The sequence below is a fragment of the Zingiber officinale genome, chromosome 3A (assembly GCF_018446385.1).
Source record: "Zingiber officinale cultivar Zhangliang chromosome 3A, Zo_v1.1, whole genome shotgun sequence".
Classification (NCBI taxonomy): Eukaryota; Viridiplantae; Streptophyta; class Magnoliopsida; order Zingiberales; family Zingiberaceae; genus Zingiber; species Zingiber officinale.
The window spans coordinates 61,923,603-61,942,369 of NC_055990.1; the positions used below are offsets into that span (position 1 = coordinate 61,923,603).

An 18,767-nucleotide genomic window follows, 5' to 3' on the forward strand; every position below is an offset into this window, starting at 1 on the left:
TCTTCATAGTTTCTCTAAGTGGGACATCCTTTGATAAATTTTACAAAAGAGACGTCTATATGACGATTTGTTAAGTGTGGAACGTGTCCCCGAGATTTTGGTGTCGTGGTAGGATATTCAGATTGTCACCCAAGTATTCACGGTTCGACCAAGGATGTTGGACTTCTGGATTGACCGTCACGCGCGTTTCTCGATTTATCCTGATGATCGATGAAAAACTTCTGTGGAACTAAATCGGTCACTCCAAAAACAGTCAATGAGACTATCTAACTTGTAAAGTGCCTCCTTAGCGGCCGCCTCGTGGAACCCTGAGGCCGCAAGGAACTGCTGCGAGAGATTCAAGCGAGGTCATGGACAAACAACATAAGGAAAGAAAGTTTATTCCATCTAATTTTAAGTGGATAAAAAAATACTAAAAATAATCTACTGACGGTTCGTTCATTATTTTACAGTGGATAATATACTGGCAATGAAAGCTCAACAACAAACTGTTTTAATCTCAAATTTTCAATTGACTGTTTTGTAATTTGCATTTAGTTATTGAATACAAACGGACCCTGGCTCATCTGGAAACCATTGCTAGTCTCAACCCCTGAAACAGCATCAAATACAGTTTCTCCATGATTGAAATGTGATCTAAACTCTCCAACCCCGAATTCACGGATCAAATCTTCGTCAGAAGGCATATAACTAGCTTGCAACAGCTCCAACCAGCTCACATCTGTACTTGACATGGAGCAGGCCCAGTTGCTGCTCATCCCTTCATCAGCTTGCATTGGATTTTGACCTTCAGGATGCTCCATTGAAATCCAATCCGTAAATAGTATTTTAGGAAATGAAAGTTGTTGGCTCCTCCCTCCCTTCGCTGCACTTTCCTCGACTCCTCTCTCTGGCTGAGTTGGTTCCTTAGTGGATGGTTCCATGGATTCTAGACATGCTGAAAATGAGAATTGGCTAGTGCATTGTGGCAATTTTGAAGATGAGAAAGGAGATTTCAATGATTCCCCTCCCTTCATAATTTTGTTTCTGAGATTGGAGTTCCAATAGTTCTTCACTTCGTTGTCGGTTCTTCCTAGTAGATGTTTAGCTATCAGAGACCACCTGCGGATCATTCGAGAGTTCAGTTCATTCAAAAGATATTAATGGAGGCCTCTTTGGTTTCTGACACCTTCTGCTTACTTGTTTCCCAACAGAGATTGGAGTTTCACAATCGTTTCCACCTCCTGAGAAGAAAAGGTGTCATGGTTCAACCCTGGCCTCAAGTAATTGAGCCACCTCAATCTGCAGCTCTTCCCATTTCTCTGCAAACCTAAGAAACAAAATGGAAACTTAATCCTCTCAGCCACCCGAATGTAAAAGAAAGTAGAAAATTACCAGCTTTGGCAGGGATGCAGCTCCAATTTCCGAGGCCATGCTTATTGATGCAGCTCTTCAGCTTCTCATCCTCTTCTGGTGACCACAAGCCCTTCCTACAATTATTAACCTTAGACTTCTTCTCACATTTCCTGCAATTCATGGGCATCTGAAGGACTCCAAGCTCGGCAATGATTACACTTCTGTCTCCCGGCATGCAACAGGCAAAGAATTAAGCACTGAGATTTATAACAACTCCTTCCTAAAGCTTTGAAACTTGGAAAATGGCAGTGGCATTAAACAAATGTAGTGAATTCTACAACTGAACCAACAAATTGAAGGAGATCTGGAGTAGGTTTGTTCTGTTTGTCCAGAGTTCAGAGAATAACAAAAAAAATGATTAAAAAAATATAGTGAAGCAATCAAGTATAAATAAAATACTATACTGGACCATTAGGAGATAGAATAGTAAATGAAGGAAGTTGAGTTGGACAACTCTTCTCCATTGGCTGCTGGAAATATAGAAGGACTAATCCCGCAGTCGTCTGTACTTGCAGTGGGTACGTGTAACAAAGGCATGGATGAGTTTGATTTGCATCGGCAGAAGCGATATTTTCTCTTGTATTTCGTCATAACACACAAACATACACCAGTAATGTTACTAATTAGGGCTAAGAATCATGAGATGTTTAGATCTTTTGATTATTAATTGAGTTAGATTTAAATAAACTTATTCATTAGATTGAGTCTAATTTGAATTAGACATATTGAATCTTTTAATTACTAATTGAGTTAGACTTAAATGAATCTATTCATTGGATTGAATCCAATCCGAATTAGACACATTGGATTAATGGGTTAAACTCAATGTGTTAGACTTATTGGGTTATTGAATTAATGATTAATCCAATATAATAAATCCAACCCATTAAGAGGAATACAAAGAGACAAAAAATCCTTGGTATTCATTAGATGAATATAAATAGATTTTTAGATTTTATTTTTCATTAGATGAGAAAAGGTGACTTTGAGATTCCATCTTCTTCCTCCTCCTTCCATGGCAGATTCTTGATGTTTGGCCGAACCATGCTTCTTGCTAGCACAAGAAGATGGTTCTTCTCCGAAAGCTTCGTTCGTGTGACGAATGAATGATATGTTCGTGTGGATACCGTAGAGGCGCGGACGCTTGAACGCGCTGAGATCTGGATCCAAAGAAAAAGTTACTGTCGGGATTGCGAAGGACACGCAACAAAGGTATATCTCTCATGTAGAACTTAGTATATGATTATTTTCCCCTTCGCATGGATCTTCTGGAGAGGATCTAATTAATTTTTCCGCTGCGCTTAAGCATATTTAGCGCCCTAATTTCTTACAAGTAATCCCCAAATCCCTACTCGTATTATGTTTGATAAAGTATCATATCCAAGTAGGGATATGAGATATGCTATACATGTGATCGTACTATCATGAGTATCCATTATGCATCTAAGGAATCAGTATCAAACATCATGTGTGGTCCCTTGTTATCAAACACACTATCATGGTAAATCTTTGATGACATGACAATATACTATTAGTGTTAGGAGCACATAATCGAACTTGATTTTAATATTGACAAATGTTCAAAGTTAAAACTTATTTGTGATCTAATGAGGCTAAGGCTACATTTGGTTGGATGTAATATAATCGAGCTTGTAATATAATCAAATTTGTAATATAATGCAATATAATCTTGATTACATTACTACGTTTGGTAATATAATGTATGTAATCTTTGATTACAAGGATGATTGCATTCTTTTTGTTTAGTATCCATTATTTTTTATAAGGAATGTAATTCGTATTATTATAAAATGAAAAAATATCTTGCGACTTCTACTGACGGTCGCCGCACCTTTGTAGAAACTTGCGGCTGTCGGCGGCCGGCGGCCGGCGGGCGGCGACAGGCGACGACCGGTGGCGGCAGCGGTCGACGGGCAGTCGGCGGACAATGACTAACTAGGGGTATATTCAGCATTTAAATTTTAGTTAAATAATGACCTCGTAATATAATCGGATTACATAGTATTTTCTTTGTAATCGGATTACATAGTATTTTCTTTGTAATCCAGATTATAAAACTTCACTACCTTTTGTAATCGAGATTACATTACATTACAAGTTTAAAGTTAAACTAGACAAAATAATCATCCTTATAATGTAATTCTGATTGCATTACAAGGCAGATTACATCCTACCAAACGTAGCCTAAGTGTATATAAAATCTTAGTAGCAAATAAGTCCTGGTCGAGTAAACTAAGCAAAAAAAGTCTTTGTCTGAGTGGATTGGGCAAGGAAGTCCTAGTCAAGTGGACTAGGTAAGGAAGTCCTGATCAAGTGAACTGGGCAGAAGCCTTTGCAGATCAAGAACAGTAGGTAGAAGTTTTAGGAGTTGAGAACACTAAGCAGGAAGCCTTGGGAGTCGCGGACACCAGGCAGAAGTCTAGAAGGGTCATGGATAAGACACCTAATGGGAAGTCCCGGAGGTCAAGATAGGATGCTGACCAAAAGTCTAAATAAGTCTGAAGGACCGGATGTTTGACAAAAATGTAAACTCTCTTTAGAAGAGTAGGTTGGGATGCGTTCCTTATTAAGTGAACAATAGGCGTCGATTAGATCAGCGAAGTTCAAAAGTTAGGACTGGACAGTCTAAATACTATCAATTCATTCTATTTTCATATTATTGTGTTTTCTATATTAACTCTGTGATGCACAAATCAAAAAGTCTACTAATCCAGGTACCTGGAAGGGATTCAGATGCCCTAAGCTAATACAAGCGCCTGGAAGGGATCCAGGCAGCCTGATCACCTAGGCTCCGAGCAAGATGAGGTGGCAACCTCTAATTAGTCGGCACACATCAGCATCTAGGCGCCTAGAAGGAATCTAGGTGTCTGAGATAGGATAGACTCAACTAGGATAGAGTTTCGACGAAGTGCTGCCACGTAAATGGACCAGGCGTCAGGAAGTGGATAAATTGGCAACGAAGGTGGATCGGATAGGCCTCAGTAGAGGCGCATGGAGCTAGTCCAAGCACTTAAAATGACCTATAAAGGCATCTTCAACCAGTACCCTTTTAAACTATTCTTCTACACTCAAACAATGTTGGTGCTGCTTTGAACCTCCACTACGACACCGAAATGCTACTTCGACAACAACGTTCAAGTCTATATTCTTTGTGAGTTGTCAGTAAAATTGTTCATCTATTATTAGTTGCATTTCATTATTTGTAATCAGAGTTTCTTATACTTGACAAATCTATTTGTGAATTATCCAATGAAAACACTTAGCAAGTGCGAGCCTTGGGTTAACAGTCGTTGGGTTGTGAACCAAGTAAAAATAAAGTGCCTCAGTATTGTTTCTTTTTTCTTTTAATTCTGCTAGATTATATCTCATGTATTTCAAAAAAAGTGAAAAAGTGATGAGTGTTGGGATGTATACTAAAAGCCTAGCTTCTTGTATGAATATTTATATTTTGAAATGAGAATCACTCTGGTCAAATGTTGCATGTTAATGCAGTTGTCCATTTAATTTATATTATAGATAACATGGTGTGTGGTGCCACATAGAAGATCATGTTATCAGTTCCTTATAAATTATAAATAGTAGCTCACGACCGAGATGGATAGGGATAAACCCTTGGAACAGTTGTAGTGTAATTTGGAATTAGTTTGTCTTGACTATATAATTACACTAGTACACTATGTGTGTATTGAGCAGGACCATTTGAGGTTGTTCTTTTTATACTGACTACATAAAAGAACAAAACCTCTATTATTATGGAGGTGCGTACTCTTAATCCCGATATAATAACAAACACATATACTTAGTATCTATTTCTTTAATTTATCAAAGGGTGAGATTTATTCAGTTAAATCAATAGGCCCGATAAGTTGGAAAATAATATTATTTATATGATGTGTTGTTGATTATAAAAGGAAATTATGTCCTAGTAATCTAGGTTGATGATGCCCCCTTGAAGAGCTCATAAGGATTATCATGTAAACCCTGCAGGTGGACTTAGTCCGACATGATAATAAGTTTGAGTGGTACTACTCTTGGAGCCAGATGTTAATTAAGTGAGTTGTCAGTAACTCATTTAATTAACGGGCATACGATATCTTAAACATAGGGAGACTAACACACTCATGATAAATAGGAGCCCATATTGTAATATGGAATTGATGTGATAGTTCAATAATAACTCTTTAGTGGTATGAGTTATTATTGATGAACTTGAATTGAGTGTTTGGGTCAAACACAGGAAGCTCAAGTCCATCAGGAGGCCAAAACCAATTCCTCCTCTCGGTCCCTGTTGTAGCCTCTATAAAGCCTCGTATTCACCTGTTTTGGTTTTGCTTCCTATCCAAGAAAGGGGCCGACCACATCCTTGCTTGGTGCCCAAGCAAGGGGCCGGCCAAGCCTTGCTTCTACGCAAGAAAGGGTTCGGCCAAGCCTTGCTTGGTGCCCAAGCAAGGGACCGGCCAAACCAAAAGAAAAGAAACGAAAAGAAAAAGAAAAGAAATAAAAAAAGTGAAGATTTTTTCTCAACGGAATTAGAGATTTTTTTAAAAAGAATTATGTTGATTCTTTGTTAAGAATTTTCTAAAAAGAATTATATTAATTCTTTTTTAAGAAATTTTTCTAAAAAGAATTATGTTAATTCTTTTTTAGAGATTTTTTCTAAACAAAAATCTATTACTTTTTCTCTTTTTTTATCTGAGGCAAAGGGTTATAAAAGGAGAGGAGGTTGTGCCACACAAATCAACAATTCAATTAAGAATTGATAAGTTCCTCTCCTTTCCCTTAGGTCGGTGCCCCATCCTTTTCTTCTTCCCTTTCTTTCCTCTAGGGGTCGGCACCCCACTTCTTTTCTTCTTCCCTTTTCTTCCATCTAGGGTCAGCGCCCCATCTTCTCTTGGTGGCCGGAGCTTGGAGGAAAAGAAAACGAAGAGACGAAGCACCTTGGTGGCCGGCGGTTAGGAGGAGAAGAAGAAGAAGGAGGTGTTCCTTTCTTTGCATCTTTTGATGGTAGGCGGCTTGGAAACAAAAGGGGTTCGGCAAGCTCAAAAGGTCTTTGTCTACGAAGAAAGGTATAACTAGTTATTTATTTCGTAGCACAACTAGTTTTGTTTTCTTCGTATGGATCCTAAAATACCAACACAAGAGGCTAGCGATTTCGTGTTTTCATTTTTGTGCTTCGATTTTGTGTTTCGATCTTGTGCTTTGATTGAGGTCTCTGCAGTTAAACCTAAGGTTACTGTAAGAAGTTTAAATATTCAATTTCTTTGAAAGGTTTTGTCTAGGAAGTGGTGGATGATCCCATAACCAAGAAGGTCTAGTGTCTCTCCAACGAACTGAAAGTCAATCCTTGAAATAAATATTTAATCAACTTCTGTAATATGGTTTAACTTTTGAAGAACACAAGGGTTGAACTTGGAATAAAAATGTTAAGTTTCGTTTCCAATCCAAGTTTAACTTTGAAGAACGAACTTGGAGTAAAAATATTAAGTTTTGTTTCCAATCTAAGTTTAACTTCTGAAGAGCACATGGGTTGCTAGTAAAAGTTCTGTGCTTATACAAATTTTTGTTCAGGGGAAACAGAATGGTATTCCGAGTAGCGCCCTTCAATGAGCGCTATTTAGCCTCCTCTAGCACTTCTTTTGATCCTACAATTGATATCAAAGCATGGTTGCTCTGAATTAGTGTAATCACAGTTCAAACAGAATTTTTTCTTACGTCTTTTTTTTTATTTTTTATTTTTTACTTTTAGTTAGAATTGGTGCAATCACCTCTTTTGATAAATCTTTCATTATTTTTTTTATTTCTCAAAGTTGGTCCAATACCACTCAAGTGATATTTTTTCTAAGTACCTTATTCTATTGCCACACTACTAATTCAATCCCAAGTCTTGGTAAATTTTTTGTGTTTATTGTTGTGTAAGATATTTTAGTGGCCTATCAAGAAGGATACAATACCGCACTACTGCCTCTATTCTCTGGTAAAAACTTCAACTATTGGAAGGGTCGAATGGAGTACCATCTTAAGACCTAGGTGAAGATGTGGATTGTGATCCAAACAAAATTCACACTTCCCACCAAATATGGAGTATCTCTCACTTGTGACAAATGGGATGAACCAATAAAAAGGAAGATCGAGGCAGATGAAAAGGTAACTCAAACTCTCCAGTGTGACCTAAACAAAGAAGGGCTACATGTTAGGAATTCGGGCCCCAAAAACCCTTTTTTCCATTGCGGAAACCCCGAAGTTCTTAGCCATTGGATCCGTGCAAAGACAAAAATTTCATGTGCATAGTTTTCTACTCTAGATCTACATGATAAGGAGTATAACTTTGAAGTGAATCCCTTTGCAAATCCCGCTCGTCCAAGGTCCTTCGGATCTCAAGTGTGTTCAAACGTACACACCTCTAGTAGTATCCACATGAACAAGAAGTGATTCTCAAACCACTCTAGATGGAGAAAAGAGCATCACAAGTGTGCTAGCACTCCCAAGGGCTCTCAGATGGGATTGGAAGAAGAAAGGAGAAAAGAAGAAGAGAGAATAAATCTCATACACTTCTCTAAAGCCCTCTATGTGACTTTCACTTACCCTTTCTTCTTTGAATTAAACTCACTCACCTTCACCTTTCTTGCTTGGAATTCTTGGCCAAGAGAAGATGGGGAACAAGAAAGAGCTAAGGAGGAAGAAGACATTCATCACACCCAAATCAATGCCAATGAATCTCTTATTCATTTTGGCCGGCCACACATGGAATGCCAAGGGTCTTTGGCTCTTGGCATTCCATGCCTCTTGCTCTCCCTTGATGATGTGGAGATGATGTTGCAAGGATGTATTGGTTAGTCATGCCATGTAGAATGAGTCAACCTTCATCAAGTGGCATTTGGTCAAGTCAAACTTGATGTTTCAACTTCCCATTTGGTCAAGTCAAAATTGACCACTTCTCCTCCTTGTTGAGTTAAATCCAACCTTTGATTCAAGTCAATTTCAATTTAATGAATCTCAATTCATTAATATAAATTGACTCAAAGAATCAACTTTAAATTAGACTCATTCAACAATTGAATCTAATTGAGTCTAACTCAATAAGTCTAATTTGAATTAATCCTAATCCAATCTTTGGTGCATCACATGAACCTAATCCAATTGGTCCATCATATGAACCTAATCTCCATCCACTTATTTTTTGTGTGTGACCCAATAGGTTCTTGCAATGTTGGCAATGTTTCTAAACCTATTTAGAAACATAAGCAATGAGTGACATCTAGCAATACATCATTGCTACCCAAGTTACAAGAATGTTGAGATCCAACATAACCTTTGTGACTACTAATTGTGACTCTCACAATATGTGACAATGTCCTTCTATCCTTGACATCTAGATCGATCAATTGAGGCATAGACCGTATCATCCTCTAATCAATCTATATCTTGAACTCCAAGTAGACTCACTCCAAGCAAATAAGCTCAATATCTCATATTGACTCATTTGAACATGGCAATGCACTTAGTGGTCTCACTCTATTAAGAATCATGATGTCACTCCCGTCATATATAAGAGGCATAGATCCCATCTACATCACTTACATCCCTCCGCATAATTTTTTACATACCTAGTAATCGCCTTTATAATCCACCCAGTTACGGGTGACGTTTGATGAAGCCAAAGTATGCAACTCCTTATGTAGGGAACCATGGTGACTTCAGGTCCAAAGACTGATAGTCATACTAATAGTCACATGAGAAAGTATATGACACTCATATAACGATCCATGATACTTTCTCATGGTGGGTCATTCAGTATACATTCTCCAATGCATACCCATGTGTCAACTTGATATCTCTATATCCATGACTTGTGAGATCAAGTCATCAAGTTGACTTACATACTAGTCTCAGTGTATTAACATTGTCCCTGAATGTTAATACTTGACTAGGAATAATTAAGAGTAGTGTTCTCTATATCATCTCACTATCGATTCAACCAATCGATTGATATAGATAAGAACCTTCTACTCAAGGCTGCTATTATACTTAATTATTTGGCACCAATACAAGTAAGTATAATAACCATAAAGAAATGCCTTTATAAATATATAGGAATATGATACATCGAGTTCATACAACAATCATCATATGATTGGCTCTAGGGCTCTAACTAACACTAAACTGGGTCAGACCTTTCAACAACACCAAAGACCTTTGGGACAAATTGATCGAGCTACATAAAGGAACTTACAACACTACGGTATCAAAAAGGGATTTAATTTTAAATAAATTATATAATATTAAAATGTAGAAATGTGAGTTAGTAAGTTAACTACATGCCTAGATCTAAGATATGCTCAATAGACTCCACTCGATCGGACATAATGTGGAAAACCTAATATTATAAGGTATGCCCTTAACGTCTTTCCTTAGAACACCTTGTGGGCATCTATGGTAGATGCTTATAAGGTTTCCAAGGACCTTTCATCTATTAGACAAATTATTTTTTGAATTTGAGTTATACGAACATACTAATGTTTTCCTAGTTGAGAAAGGTATTGCCTTAATTGCATGTAAAATGAAAAAGAACAAGGAGTTGAAGCCCAAATACTGACCGAAACATGAATTTGAAAATGAATCTAATTCAATAGACAATAAGGAAATCACCTCCAAACTAGTCAACCTAGTTCGGAAATTACTAAAGCAAAGAAGAAGGCCTTGAAAGCAACATGGTCCGAATCATCGAAAAAGTCAAATGAAAAAGAACAAGTTCAAACAAGCTTATTGGCACTGCCAATATAAGCTTAAGTAGTTGAAACTGAGTTTGAGCCTAAATATGAGGTTGAATTTGTAGCCGAGTCTGAATCAAGTCACGGATCCGTATCTAATTTAGAAAGTTCAAACTCCGTTGTAAGTCCTGAATTAGTTAAAAAAATATATGATATAGTTCCATACTTAACTCATAAATTTGCTAAGTCTAATGTGTGAGTCAAATCACACCAAAAGGAGGCAAAAGTCCTTAAGGAAGAGACTAACTCAAGTTCTTTTACTGAACCAATTCAAAGTATAACTTTAACTCAAGTCCAACAGGGCCAGCACTAGGGGGTCGTTAAGATAACGGATTTACCTTTTTTTAATTCAAGTCCAACAACTTGAGGATAAAAATTTCACCTTGAAAATTTAAATCAAAGAATTTCAAGAATCATTGGAGCAGTTCACTAAAGATTCCAAATATCTTGATATAATACTTGAAAAACAAAGGGTCATATATAATTGATCAAGACTTGGATATAAGGTTAAAACATGATTTAAATCTTACTTGTCAATTATAAATTAAAATGCTAGAAATCAAGTCTAAGCATGTGTCCCTAAATTAAACTTGGTTAATCAAGTTGAACCAAACTAATATCGGATCCCTAAAGGTCAAATATATTACCTAAATAGACCATATTGAGGATATGATATAGGGGGGGGGGGGGCAATAGAAAAAGTGTTTTCCTAATTAGATAAATTTGCATGTTTGTTTGATTTATAGCTTTTTTTTCATGCTTGTTTTTCTGCTTAAATTAGAACAGCTAGATAAGGATTTAGACTTGTTTGACACTTGCTCAACCTAGTACTAGGGTGGGCTAGATGATAATATATTAGGGAAGCTTGGTTTAGGAAGTCAAGTAGGGCAAGACATACCCTAATTGGTCTAATTAGCTAAGTAGAACTAACTGAAACTAGCTACCACACCACATCCTAGGTTAGTTAAACTAGGGTTTCTCAATAAGAAAGCTAAGTACACAATTTCTTTAAAAGACTTTGTCTAGAAGTGGTCATTGCTCTGATACCCAAGAAGACACTTATGCCTTGCCACAATTTGGAAGCCAATTTTTAAATATGCACTTAACTTACTAATTGTTAAATCTTAATCTAACTCAAATATCAGTAAATTCTTAGAATTCAAATTAAATTAATAAAGATAAAATTAATAGTCATCTCACATAATGTATAAGGTTTCTGTTTGAAAATTTAAAAATGGGAGAGATGATTTAGAACTAATTTAAAATGAGCCTAATCAATTCAAAATCCAACTTAAATAAATTTTAATCAATTAAACTTAAATAAACCTTAATCAAGTAAAACTTAATTAAATAATCCTTATTTAAATAATTAAAATTAAATAACAATTAATTAAACCTTAATTAAATATCATTAATTAAATAATTCAACCATAATTTTAATTTAATTAAACTTAATTAATTCAATTAACTTAAACTTAATTAATGCAATCAACTCAAAATTAATTAATACTTCTCACTTTACTTAATCTAACTTATAATTTTAATTTAAACTTGATTCATAATAAAGCTTAAACATAAACTTAATTCAACATAATTAAAAATTATAAGAGTGAGATAATTCTAAGATACACTAAAATAATCATATTAACTTAATTAAACCTTATTAATAAATTTAATTAACATAACCAAATTAATCAATTTAATTAATTTAACCTAATTAACTAATTTAATTAAAATTTAATTAATCTAATTCAATTAAAACTTAATCAAACTCATTTAAATAATAACACTTAATTAACTAACCCAAAACTAATTAATTAACTTAATTAATCTGAAAATATCTAATTAAAATCTAAAATAATTAATTCAAAATTTTATAAATATAATTTTAGTTAATCTGAAATTCATTTAATTAATCCTATTGAATCAACTCTAAAAATAATTAATTGTAGTAATCGAAATATTCAATCCTAAATCAAGCTTAATTAAACTAACAAGACTTTAAATTAAACTCTTAATTTAACCTAAAGTTAATTAAAACTTAATTTAACTTAAGATTTAAACATAATTAATAATACTATCTAAATAATCCACATCCAATTAATTCAATTAAAAGCTAATTAATCTAATTAATTCAATTAAAAATTAATTAATTAAAGTCATTTAATTAATCTAACTTAATCTAATTAAAACCAATTCAGTCAATTAAATCTAAAAATATTAATAACCTACTTAATTAACTTAATTAATACATATCAATTCAAATTTCACTTGATTAATCTAAACCTTAACTAAATTTAATTTGAAATTCTTTTAACTAAATTAATCCATTATTGATAATAAACTAATAACAAATGTTAGACATATTTTTAAGGACAATTTGCTAGACAAATTTGTATTAAAATAATGCATTCTTGACTATAAGAACATAATTAACTTTGCTTAAATCTTTCTTAAATATGTTTGCACAAATTTAAGCTTTCTTCTTAGATTGAGAAAATTCTATTATGACTTTTAAATTACATTGTTGAAAAAGAAATTTTGGGTAGTTGATTTTTTTAAAAAAATTAACTAGTCTTAAAATTGTTTTGACATTTTGGAAAAGTTTTTTTAGAAATCCTTATTTTTCACTCCTAGAAGTTTTCAAATACTTGTCTTTTGAATTTTTTTTTTTCAAAATTTATTAAAGTATTTCAAAAAGGAAGTTTTTCAAAAATTGTCTTTAAAGGGAGATTTTCAAAAATGTCTTGCAAAGGTTTTTCATGCCTAATGTTTTTTTTTTTTGAAAAATGCCTTGCAAGATATGTGAAAAAAATACCTATCTTGTTTTTTTCCATAAACAAAGTTTTTTGATATATGACAAAAGAGGAGAAATAATAAGTTAAATATTAATGTAAAATATATTTTCAAAATCTTCAAAGGGAATGTTTTAATTAATGGGGAGCAAGTTTGATTTTTTTTTATTTTCCAAAATAGTTGACAATCTTTTGTAGAAAATTAATCTTATAACTTCACATATTTTTGAAAGTTTACTTGAAAAACTCAATTTTTAAAATTTATTTTTTTTAAAAATATATATATTTTTATCTTTAACAAGTTGGTAATATTTTCTTTTGACTTCTTGTTGATTTTTTAGTGTATGTTAAAAGGGGAGAGAATATGTTACAAGTTTTCAAAAAATATCTAAATATTTACAAAACCTCAAGGACATTAATTTCAGGGGTAGAGGTTAAATTAAGGGTAAGCTTTTGTTAAAGTTTTTGTTTTGAAAATTGTTTACTTATGTTTTATATGTTTTTTTCTTAACTTTGAACCATATCACTATAAATCAAAAAATTGGAGATTGTTGGTTCTGGGAACACCATATAATCAAACATGATTTTGATGTTGGCAAAGGATCAAAGTTAAGACTTATTTGTGATGTAACGAGTGATGTTCATAGAATATATATGTTTTTAGGTATTATTTGATGCACATCTACTTGTATTTCATGAATATAATCTATATTTATCGTACCTGATCCTGTCCGAGAGTCGAGGTTGTTGGTACGGGAAGCATCCGATGATCGACTGTTGTTTTGATAATGACAAAGGAATTCAAAGTTAAGTTATTTTGTCATCTAACATACTTAATTGAGTGTTTCAGGAAAGTCTTAGCTGCGGTTAGGCAAGTGAAAAACCCTAGGGGGTGGTAACCCTAGGTCATAGGGGGTGGTAACTCTATGCGGAAAGTCTTGGTGGGTCGAGAGCTTCAGGCAAAAGTCCTAGGGGGGGGGAACCCTAGGTGGAAAGTCTTGGTGTCGCGAACCAGGTGAAAGACTGGACTAGTCGGGAAGTGGAAGTCCAGCAGAAAGTCCAGAAGCTTCGAACGCTGAGCAAAAGTCCAGTCGATCTGGAGGATCGCACTAGCAACAGGTAAATCTCCTGAGTGGAGTAGGTGAGGATGCGTTCCCCGTAGAGGGAACAGTAGGCATCGGGTCGACCTAGTGTTTCCGGTTGGAAATCCGAAGTCAGACCCGGACAGTCCGATGACTATCAATTATATCTATCATATTGTTTCTGTGCTAACTTTGTTTTGCAGGTTGTATTTGGGACTAACACATTTTGCAAGAACAAAGAAACACACTTAGCCTCGGATGAACAGTGTCCGAGGCGCCTCCATGGGGCTTGGAGGCGCCTCGGATGCTAGCCAAAGCCAGCTGTCCAGAGAAGCTGGAGGCGCCTCAGAGGAAGCAGGAGGCGCCTTGGAGCAGCTTGGAGGCGCCTTCAATGGGATAAGGTGCGACCAGATCAGAGTTGATCCACGCGTGCGACTCGGCGGCCTGGAGGCACCTCGGATAGGCTTGGAGGCGCCTCCATCACTGTTTATAAGGAGGGTTCGAGCAGCACTAAACTCAAGAATTCACAAGCGATCCTTCTGCGTTCAACTGCTAACAAGTTCATCCCGAAGTACTGCATCAACCTTCCGACGACCCTGAGCTCCGCTGTTTTAGAATCTATCGTTCAGTATAATTTACATTCTTGCACTCATTGTAAATCTTAATCTGTACTATTGTTTCGAGCTTATAGTTGTTGCCCACCGGAAGCGATCAACGATCGCGGACCTTGGAGTAGGAGTCGCCACAGGCTCCGAACCAAGTAACTCCTCGTGTCATTGTGTATTGTTTTTGTTCCCTTTTTCTTTATTCCGCTGCTTAAACTCGTACGATTTACGAATTCGAAATTAGTGAAAGTCACGAGCGCTATTCACCCCCCTCTAGTGCTTTTGATCCAACAATTGGTATCAGAGCGGGGTCGCGTTGATCTAGTGCAACCACCAATCACGCAATTTTTTCGTGGTATTTTCAGTTTTATGGAGTCAATTAGAATTAGCTTAATAGCTATATTCTAATTATTTTTCTTCAAATCAGTTTTTGCTCGAGGCTGGTGCAACACCACTCGAGTTCGTTATTACTTAACTTTATTTCCCGCACTGCTAATCCAAGACCTAGTCTTGGGGTATTTCTGCTATTTTTTTGTCTTACATATTTAACAAATAGCCCAACAAGAGGGTTTCAGCATCGTTCATCCCCCGCTCTTCTCCGGAGAAGACTTCGGGTACTGGAAGGGACGAATGGAAACTTACCTGAAGATCCAGTTTGATACCTGGATGATTATCAAGACTGGAATACAACTGCCAACCGACGAAGACGGCAAGCCGACACCCTGCGAAAAATGGGAACCGACCCTAATCAAGAAGGTGGAAGCTGATGCCAGAGCGACCTACACCCTCCAGTGCAGACTGACCAACAAGGAGCTCAACAGAGTTGGACCGTTCTCCAGCGCAAAAGAGCTTTGAGAGAAGCTGATCGAACTCCACGAGGGCACCTCCGACACTAAGGTAAGTAAAAGAGATTTACTATTCAATAAACTATATAATCTAAAAATGCAGGAAGGAGAGACGACAAGTCAACTCCACGCACGCATACAAGATGTTCTCAACGCCCTCTATGCAATCGGGCAGAAAGTCGAGAATCGAGACATCATAAGGTACGCACTAAACTCGTTTCCAAGGAGTACATTGTGGGCATCAATGGTATATGCTTACAAAGTCTCCAAGGATCTATCTTCTATAAAATTAGATTAGTTATTTTGTAAAATACCGAAAATGGCGAATAAAGATAAGAGAATTTTCTGGAATTTTAGAAATTTTCCGAGAATTTTTCGGAGCTCGTATGGACGAGTTTACCGGGATGAAAATGGGGCCCCGGGAAAGCCTGTTTAGACTACCCATTTAAGTGAGGAAAAGTTATTTTTCTTTTCCTTTTTCTTTTCCTTTTTCTTTTTATTCATTTCCTTACTCTCCCCGCCGAACCCGTGCGTGCCATTTCTCTTCTCCTCCGCTGAATTCACCCGTGCCCTAACCTCCTAGTGCCGGCAGTTACCTCTTCTTCTCCGATTGAACGCCGGCCAAGCTTCTTCTTTCCCTCTCTTCCGAGCTGTGTCGCCCGATTCTGTCTCCTCCTGTGCCACAGACGTTTCTTCTCGCCGGTACTTGAGTGCCGCCCTTTCCTCTTCTCCTCTTCGGCACCGATTCCTCCAGCGCCGATGGTCGAAGCGCCTCTTGAAGTTCAACCGGTGGCCGTTTCGAGCAACCCGGTGGTTTCTTCTCCTCGGACTGCCACCCGATCCTATCCCTCCGGCAACCAAGCTTCTTCCTCCCGGAGCTCTTGACATTGCCGATCTTGCTGTGCTCAAGTAGTAAAGGATAGTGCCCTAGATTCCGATTCGTGGTCGTCGCCGCACAGAGCAGTGCCAACCATTGCTGGAGATTTCTTGCTTCCGTGCCCTAGCCTCGGTCCACTGCCACCTCTGCACGCGTTTGGTTTCGGATAGAAGCTAGCAGATGAGGCCTCTGTCGATCACATACCACCATTGTTGATCTAGGGATTCCGGCGGCCAGTATTGAGCAAGGAGGGTTTCCAGCAGCAACGCTCCATGCTGTGGATCAACAATCACGATTGTGAATTGAGGGTTTTGACACGAGACGAGCATCTCGACGTCCGAGTTGGACCGGATTGGTCTTATCGATTGAAGGCGGGTACCTCTTGACTTATCTTTTATGATATTGTCATTGGATATGCATAGTATTTTATAACTACAAACAATGAACATGTTTGCCTTTGGTATGTCACTGTTTGATATCCATAGCATGTTAGATTTGTCGCCTGTGAAGTATCCGTACTTATATCTCGTGATTTGTTACCATGAGTATCTTGTTGCCATGAGTACTTTATTACCATGAGTATCTTAGTTTCTAGAGTGACATACCATGCTTTACCGAGGTTAGGAGTAGGCTCTGGATTTTTGTTTCTGGCATGTGTATCCAAATTATCTGATACTTAGGTTTTTATGCCACGCCTGGATTGTGTATTTCTATTAGTATAACATATATGATTCGTGTACCTAGACCTTGTGGCTTTGATCTGTGCATATTGTTGGTACATATGCTATGAAAGGGGGATAGGTTTAGGATCTGGGTTGTTATACCATAGAGGACCTGTATACCCTAGATTCGTGGATTGACTACTGATACTGTGGTACCCATATTATGTATATATGGATTTTTCTATACTAATCAGGATATTCCATACTTATTATGTTCAGGACATAGGTTTTTGATATTCTATCTGACCTGTGTACTCTAGATTTTGGTATGTGACCATCGCTTTTACAGTACCCATTTTGTATATATGGATATGGTTATGTTGATCAGTTTTTGCTATGCATAGTGACATGCATCATGATTGCATGCTGTGCGATTGTCGGTTCCACTATGGTTGAGCCCATCGCCAGTTACATGTACTGCACACACCCCCACTCATGGTTTAGTGGTATATCAGGCAGGTGTGTGGCGGTTCTGCTGTTTGGCTCCGTTGGTCATATGACTTAGCGTGGTAGCCGGCAGTCAGTTCCGCTCTGTTTGGCTCCGCTGGCATTTAGTGTAGCAGCGTGGTAGCCGGCAGATGGTGGACTCTGTTTGGCTCCGTTGGTCAGGTGACTCAGCGTGGTAGCCGGCAGAGATGTCCTCCCCGTCATCGTGTACCGGGAGATGAGAGCATTGAGCTCCCCCATTTATAATTTGGGGTCACAGGACAGGAGTACTCCGACAGCATTCCGTCCACTCGGTCACTATTCAGGAGCAGTGATGTTAGAGTGCACGGTCATCACATGCATTGATTGCCTTTATTTGTTTGTGTTTGCTGCACTTATATGCTGCATTTTGGTGGATGCATTTGTGTGACATGCATACAGGAGACATACTGCGTATCGGTTTGATGACCCTTTAGTTCAGGATAGGAGTTCTTGGTGAGTACAGCTTCCTTGGTTACTTTTCAGTTTTTTATATTTCCTATACATTATTCGGAAGCTGTATTCCATGTTTAGTGCTGTTAGATATATCTTACTAGGCATGTCTATTGGTATTCGCTGAGTTGTTGAACTCACCCCCGTGGACACTATCTTTTCAGGTACCAGGTTATTTATGATGTCGCTTGGAGCATCCTGTCTGCTGGTCCCCGCGTCACATCAGAAGACATATCGCTGTCTTTCTGTTGTTTTATCTTGGTATATGAAATTTCTGTATTTCGATTAGTGTTCTGATTTTGTTTCCGGGTGTTATGTTGTTGGTTGTGTAAGCCTAGCCGGCTAGCAGTTTTGTGTTTGGTTGTAATTGGTTTCTGTCAGTTTTTGTTGTGTTTTGGTTTTGGTACAGCCGAGTGGGCTGCTTTACTTTTAACTGCGTGGTTGTGTGTATATTCCAGCCGCTTGTGGCTGATGTATATTTTGTATGTAGAATTGCTTCAGATTGTCACCCATACAGGGGAGGTGCTGCCGAAATTTCTTCGGACAGGGACTCCCTCGGGGCGTGACATATTTTGTGAGTTTAAATTGCATGAACAGACTAATACATAGCCAACCGAGAAGGGGGTTGCTTTGGTTGCAGGTACCAATTGAACACCTGAACCGAAATCATGGCGAAGAACTGAACCGAAATCAGAAGTCAAACCCGACTCAGACGATGAAGACGATGAATTGACAACCG

At 37.2% G+C, this 18,767-nt stretch overlaps 1 protein-coding gene across 1 annotated transcript; it reads right to left on the reverse strand.

Moving 5' to 3' along the window:
* Window positions 1-497: 497 nt before the first annotated feature.
* On the reverse strand, window positions 498-1,824 carry LOC122053794 (transcription factor LAF1-like). Its single transcript, XM_042615755.1, has 3 exons — window positions 1,375-1,824; window positions 1,180-1,309; window positions 498-1,101 (listed from the first exon to the last, which is right to left on the reverse strand). The coding sequence occupies exons 1-3, from the start codon at window positions 1,568-1,570 to the stop codon at window positions 534-536; spliced, it is 894 nt and encodes a 297-aa protein (XP_042471689.1). The 5' UTR covers window positions 1,571-1,824; the 3' UTR covers window positions 498-533.
* Between the last annotated feature and the right edge of the window lie 16,943 nt (window positions 1,825-18,767).